The 7380-nt window shown below is 34.2% G+C and overlaps 1 protein-coding gene across 1 annotated transcript in view; it reads right to left on the reverse strand.

Annotated features, from left to right (window-relative positions):
* LOC146137400 (uncharacterized) overlaps positions 1–5779 on the reverse strand; it is a 28076-nt gene extending 22297 nt beyond the window's left edge. Inside the window, exons 1-6 of the mRNA XM_083393342.1 lie at positions 5525–5779; positions 4860–5026; positions 4220–4345; positions 2662–2814; positions 2085–2203; positions 729–925 (exon numbers count right to left, since the gene is read on the reverse strand). Coding sequence (XP_083249468.1) covers positions 729–925; positions 2085–2203; positions 2662–2814; positions 4220–4345; positions 4860–5026; positions 5525–5774 — 1012 coding nt within the window. The 5' untranslated portion in view covers positions 5775–5779. The remainder of the gene's footprint in view (positions 1–728; positions 926–2084; positions 2204–2661; positions 2815–4219; positions 4346–4859; positions 5027–5524) is intronic.
* Positions 5780–7380: the final 1601 nt, after the last annotated feature.

The raw sequence follows: 7380 nt of genomic DNA on the forward strand, positions 1-7380 counted from the left end.
GAGCAGGTCAAGAAACAAACATACCACCATTGCCTGCTAGATCCTGTTTGTAAAACTAGATAGTGGAGAGGTGCGAACTCACGACCGGCCATACCAGGACAATCTCTAAACAAACGGAGTTACAAAGGCACAGTGGAAGGGACTTAACTACCGACAGATTTGGTGAGCCTTTCTTTAAAGCATCATGTGTAGTATATAATGTGTGCCGTTATCATTGATCAGTAAGACTTAAGGGCTTGATCTCACATTATACACACTGTGTATATAAATGTTTCAGTTCTAACTTTAAGATAAAGATTGATGATAACTCGTTTGTTAAAATTAACTACCATAAAAAAAAAAAACTAAAAAACATAGTAAAAACATTTAACTTTCAGTTGACAGTGGGGTATATATAAAATTAAAATTAAGGTAAAATAAATGGCGAAACTCAGCCGTTTTAACGATGAAATCACGATTAATGATGCATTTAATTTAGTGCCAATTATTGTAAATATTGCTGTGAAGTGTTAAAAACAAAAAAATGTCAAAACAGTGATTGCATGCCACACAATATTGCTATTCTCCTCTTGTAAATAATAAAATGGCAGTCCAATTAATGTGTAACATTGCAAATACAGCAAAATACGTCAAACAATAACTGAATGGCCAGTGAACTGCTACAGTCCAAACAAGCCATTACCACTACCACTATATATATAATACAACACGCTTCACAATCTACCGACCTTGCTTCATCAGCATTGTCTTCTGCTCGTGAATCGCGTTTTCCATTTCCGCTTCGAGCTTCTCTTTGGCGCTCTGGATGTTCTTCTCCATCTGTTCTCTCTGTTCCTTCTCCAGGTCATCCAGAGCCTTCCACCTTCGAGCAAATTCCTCCTCAAACGTTCCTAATGATGCAAAGCGAGGCGGTGCTTCACGCTCCCTGCAAAACAGTGTATTTTTAATTCGTTTTTAGCAGGTTTGGCAGTCAACACAAGGTCACCTTTATAGGCACCAAACATGGGAGTGCAGAGCATTTTTAAATGCCCTGAATTTCTCGCAGGGCAACAAAACGCCCTGAAATTCGACCAAATTATCAATAAATTTGCAAAACAATTTCTGTAGCACAGTGTTATTTAACCAAACTTTTTAAAACTTACCTGAATTACCATATACAAGCTGCCATAGAATCCCCAAACTATGTTTTTGATGTTGAATGGAATTTTTCTCAAATTATTGATGTGTTTAGTCAAATTATTGTTACGTCTATTAATAAGTAATTTTCCACTTTCGAGAAAATAATGCCCTGGAAGTTTGGTGCCTATGGTAACTCCAGCTAAGCACGTGTGGTAGTGACAGCTGGTGAACAAACCTAAGCAAGCTATAACATTGGTGAGGTTGGGAATGTGCTATTAGTTGCACCTTGGGAATGATCGTGTCGCAGTTCAGCATGTGTTACAGCATAGCTAAGCAAACACAAACCAAGCCTTAGTTGAACTTTCAGGCCCAAAAAACTTCAAGAACTTCTAGTCAATGAAGCAAAGTTTGAAGCTGTAGATTTTAACATTGTTAAGTTGAACTGGTTTGTGGATTTTGAACTACCAGTAAAACTAAATATGCAGGGGATTACCAAAGGTTTAAGACTAGATAACTATTAGGCAGTGGTCAAGTTATTTAAACTTAAGAAAACAACAATGCCCCTGGCTCCAGCTCCAGAGTCTACAACACACGTCCAATGGCTCCGGCTGTTTAACAGGCTAATTAAGTTACATTTGCCATGATCAACTGTTTAGTAGATGATTTGAGTAATTTAAAATTGTTTCGAGCCAGAACAGATCAAAACTTCACAGCTTCAGCTTTCAAACTTAAAAATAGCTCTGGCTCCAGGCCTGGAAAATATTGACTATTCATGGTTGGGACTTTGAGTGGAATTCGCTTCAGGTGAGTGCTGATTGACACCCACTCGCTTGACTGGCATGTATCTATAGCAAAAATTGATTGTTGTTATCAAACCAACTGGACTTAAAGACTTCCATTTACATTTAAACAGTAGATTTTAAAAGCACAGCCAAAAATACTATTAACAGAGCTGTAAAGCTCACTGGAAGTATTGTTGTGTCTTCTGGATGTTCCTCTCATGCAGACCATCTTCTGTGTCTTCCTGTTCCAGTTGGTTGGCCACGATGGCTCGGGGTGAAGCCGTAAGAAGAAAACATCCTTCCTGTCAATCAAAACAAACAGAAATGTTTTTTAAATTGCAAAACGGCAATTATTTGGATAAATTGGTAATTGTACAGTCATTTTGAACATTGAGAATGTTCTTTTTATCTATTTAAGAATAGAAAAGTAAAAAGCATAAAAACTATAATTTTTTTACTGTTTTCTTAAACCTACATTATTACTTAAAAAAAAATTATTTTAGCTTACTAAAATGAATTTAGGCGAGTGACACTGTTTGCTGATAAAAACAATAATAACAAATTTAAACCCCAAACATAATAAGCAAAGATATAAAACAGTTCAGTATTTCGCTAATCATGACAATTTTCATATTGGACCATTTTTTGTCTTTAGTAATCAAAATTGGCACACCATGTTTTTTTGCCTTTCATAATGAAAATTAGCAATCCGTGTATTTATCTCTTTTCCCAGTTATTTGTATTTAAAGTTAATTTTTGCCTTGATTTGCTGGAGAGCTTTCATCGCGGAAGACTTCCTTGTGAATTCGACGATTCCCTTCTCGGTTGAGCGACCACGGTCATCAACCACAACGACAGCGCGCTCAACAGGACCGAACTGGCTGAAAGCTTCCTCTAATAATTGGTTTGAAACCTTGAAAAATTTCAAAGACTTTCAAATTAAGTATATTTTCCAGTTTTTCAAACAAATACTTCAACAAAAATATATCAGTAAAGCTTTGGCGACCCAATTCTCTTCACTGAACTTTTTTGTGAGTGAACAAAACCAAAGAGATTAGCATTGATATATGTTCGAATTTAAATGATATGAAACATGTCTATGTATTTCTCCCGCGAATTTGTTCAATTTTTGGAGAAATCTGGCTTAGAACCCTAATAAATCCGACCACAAATAAAACAAATGAAGTCTGCCACCCAGCCAAATCAAACGGTATGCCAATTTAGATCGCGTCCCATGGGTTGAGAAACACTGCATAAACCACCGCTTGCTTTCCCTAAAAGCTCGTAAAGTTTTTGCTGAGCAAGGCGACGGAGGATGCGACAATTTTTCTCGGGCAAAGCTTTGGCGAGCCAATTCTCTTCACTGAACTTTTCTAAGGGTACAAACGTAAGACATTAGCATTAATAAATCGAATTAAATTAATATGATCTATTTCTTGGTAATTGCCCTGCAGTTTTATCAAATTTAAAAAGAATCCCAATAAATCCAAGGATGAAACTACTGCAGTAGGAGACCAAATCAAACAATGCCCCAATTTTAGGGCATAACTCTTAAGTTTAGCAACACTGTGTTAAGACTACAAATAACAAATCTATTTCTTTTCATTTCTGGCAATTGAGTTTATACTCGGCAGTTTCAAGCTAATTAATAAGATTGTTGTCAGTTTGATTCCCCCTCATGAACATTATGAAAGTTCTGTCAAACTTGATTTATGTATGTATTCATTGAACAAATGTGAAGGCTTTTCCAACAGTTGTAAGAAAATTAATTGACTCAAATAGTAAAAAGAACACTTTTTTGGTTTTCTGTCATGATAAATATTAAGATTGAGTCAGGAAACTTTGAACTAAACCCAACTGAAAATCATTGCTTGATTTTTAAATCCAGTATTAAAAACCTAATTGTAGCACAAAAAAGAAACTCAAGGGGGCCATTATCCAAGTTTGATATCAAAACCCTGCATTTAAAGAAATTGCAAAAGGGTGTGCAATTAATACCAAGTCCTATGAGAGCTGTAGAAGATTCAATTTGGTGACACAAGTCAATAAACCCGGATTATGAGACATGTTGTGAAAAATTAATAAAAATATTACAAAAAAAAATTGTGTTTTTTTTTGCTGCTTGAGTCGATTAACTTAAAAAAATGAATACTGTTTTAATTTAATACTTCAAACTATTATTTAGATTTCTTTAGCCCTATGGAAACAATTTTTGAATGACAAGACACATTTGTTTGATGAAGAAAATAGAACTTATTTTTAAAATGCTTACGACTGGCAATATTACAACACAATCCAATATCAAGATATTTTCTTACAAAGGGAGACAAATTCTTGATACTGAGGGCAGCTCCATGCATGGCGAAACGAACGCGCAAAGGACGATTCTTCAACAATTTTCCATCCAGCTGCCATTTGGCCTTTTCAGCATTTGCCCTGGTGTCCTTCAAATGGTTAAACAATAGAAATGTAAAAGAGTTCTCAAGTGATAAAGTATATTTCAGTGTTTTTCATCAATCAGTTGCATTCTGAGAATCTTTAACCAATTTTAATTTATGATAAAAAACAAATGTAACTTTTTCGGGTAGTGTTGGCACTTATTGCTTTTTAAGACCTTTTAAGATCCCAACTTACAATTGGCGCATGCTCTGAAATTTGTTATGTTTGCCATGAACTCTTTCAAGGGTAAAACAACAGTTATGTAAAGAGATTTCAAGTCAAATAGTGTCTTTCAGTGTTTTTTATCAATCAGTGCATTCTGAGAATAGCAAAGCAATTTTATAAAATACCAAATAAAACTTTTAGCAAAAATTTGATAGGCCAACATGAATAAATTTTATTTGACAAACCCTTAGATTAAGGGTGATGAAAAATAAACAAAGATTTAAAATACTTTTAAGATTACAATGAGAAACTTTATGATAAAAAAGCTGCGTACATAAGTGGATCAACTCTTACCATTCTAACAAAGCCAAATCCTTTATCTGCATTAATAAAAGTTTCTGAAATCTCTCCGAAGGGTGTGAACAGAGCTTTGAAATCGACATCGTTCATTCCCAGCGGTAAATTGCCGACAAAAAGGCGACTTCTTTGTGTAAATACTCTTTCATGTGGAGGTGGTCGTCCTGCAAAAATATAACAAATAATCGTTCACAGAACTATATATCAACGAATAGCTTTTAAAGCCCTGTTTTGACTAAAATTTTTTGACCTAAGAAACCGGTTACATTGTTAAGTGTCTGAAATATTAAAACACCAAAAATAATTAGGTTTGAATCAGGACAAATAAATATTTATTTAAACATTTAATTCAATTATATATATCATTAAAAACAATTTGTTATGTAAAATTTTTCTAAGCCATAAATTTAAGCAAGAAAGCAAAAGTTTGCAAAAATTAAGATGAGCTCGAAATCCTGGAGATTTAAAAATACAAGAAAAGACAAAATTCAAGTTAAAATTAATATATTTTTTAGGCTTAAGCTTTGGTAGCGTTTTACTAAATTTAGAACAAGTTAATTTATAACCTTTAAATGCTTAATGGCAATATTTTCAAATAAAACTTATTGACTTTCTTTAAAAAACACATCAGTGAACCGAGTTAAAAAACATCTATATATTACCTTGATAATCATTTGAGGAGTCTTGTTGAGGTTTAGAATTCTTGTTAAACTTTGGGGTCTCCTTTTCCTTTTTCGGACTCTGTCGTACTTGCTCGTTCTTCACAGGAGGCGAACTTTTCTTGTCGACTTGTTTTTCAATCTTCACCGAAGGCGACCCGTTAGGCTTCTCGTCTTTTCTTGCATTTTGCTGGAAGTAACGGTTGCCGCCACCTCCACCCCTGCCACCACCACTATGTCGATTCGAAGGCATTTCAAAATCTTATTAAATTGTGTTAGTTTTACAAAAATATAGACTTGTTGAATTGCAATCTTTAGATCAGGGCTACAGAACATAATATGGTACATGGGTAAAAATTCAATTCACTTCAATTCCAAGTATTTTATTTTGCCATAAGCAATTTTTCATATATAATATTGTTCAAATCAAAAAAACAGCTCTTCTGGTAATTTTAATTCTGAAATTTCAATTCTTAATTCAAATTATCAGAGGATCTGTTTTTTTGATTTGGATTACTATGCCCGGTAGCAACAGTTTATATAATATTGATCGAACTATGCGAAAAATTGAACATGCGCTTTGGCAAGGTGGCACCGAATAAGCCGGGAGGGTTTACGAGTCTGATGCCGCCTAGATATGAAATAAGTACCGTTGAATTACAAAAAGAATATTATTTAGAGAAAATGCAAAAAGACTTTTGGAAATGGCTTTACTCGAATGGAATGGTTTGCCACAAATCATGATATTATAGGGAAAGCTGTCGGAGGGATAATTTGTTAGTCACTTGGATGGTTTGGGGCAAAAAATCACACACCAAAGATTTTTGGCAGAAGGCCATGGAACGCAATCGGGCGCATAACATGCAAGTGAATATTTTTCATTTAAAACCAACTATGGAAGTTCAAAATATTGTGTTTAACTTTATCGTTATATGTATACCAGGTTGGAAAGTAAGGCCTGCGCGAATCCCCTGTGCAGTCCGCTCAGTCTCGATCATAGCCGCGCAATTTATGTAAAATCAACGAGAAATGCGGCCAGCCGCAAAAAAACGCTCAAATCTTACATAGCGCTAACGGTTTTCAGTATATTACTCCATTTTTAGCAGTAAAAATTTTACAAATAACGTAATTACAGCCGCTCAAATTTCGTTGAATATGTAATTACAGCCGTGCAATTGTAAGCTGCAAAATCGTCTCTCCCGCACAACATCCAAAGTTTCCAATCTGGTATGTATACACTAATGACTTGAAGTCAATTACTTATAAGTCGTTCGGACAAATGACTTGACTTAGACTTCATTGTGTCAAATAACTTGGGTATAATTCAAATGTTTGTTGTATAAAAGTTTTACATTAAAATTGAGTTATATACGTAGAACACTTTGCTAACTGTATATATATTGCGTTTTTACTATTTTTAGTCGATCTACTGCTCATATTCGGAACAGTTTACCAATTTTAATAGCTATATAAACGTTTGATTTATTATATCAATGGCATGACTTGACTTGCTTTCATAATGAAAGAACTTGGACTGGGACTTGTTATTTTAGTAAAAGACTTGACTTGGACTTAAGTTATTTTACAAACGACTTTACTGGAACTTTAATCATTTCAAAATGACTTTTTACAACATAAATAAAAAATTCAAAAATATAAATTCTCACATCAGTGAACTACATCAGACTTTGATTTTTGCTGAAAACAGAATTAAGTGACCAAACAGAACGTAAATGTTGTATCAGATTAATAACTGACGTTAGAAAATAATCAATCGCGATTCGTGTTATTGTTTTAGTTAATATTCCCACTCGATTTCTCGAAAATTTTACATCCCTTTAGACATGGAATGAGAATTT

This window comes from Ascidiella aspersa, chromosome 7 (assembly GCF_963924565.1).
Source record: "Ascidiella aspersa chromosome 7, kaAscAspe10.2, whole genome shotgun sequence".
Classification (NCBI taxonomy): domain Eukaryota; kingdom Metazoa; phylum Chordata; class Ascidiacea; order Phlebobranchia; family Ascidiidae; genus Ascidiella; species Ascidiella aspersa.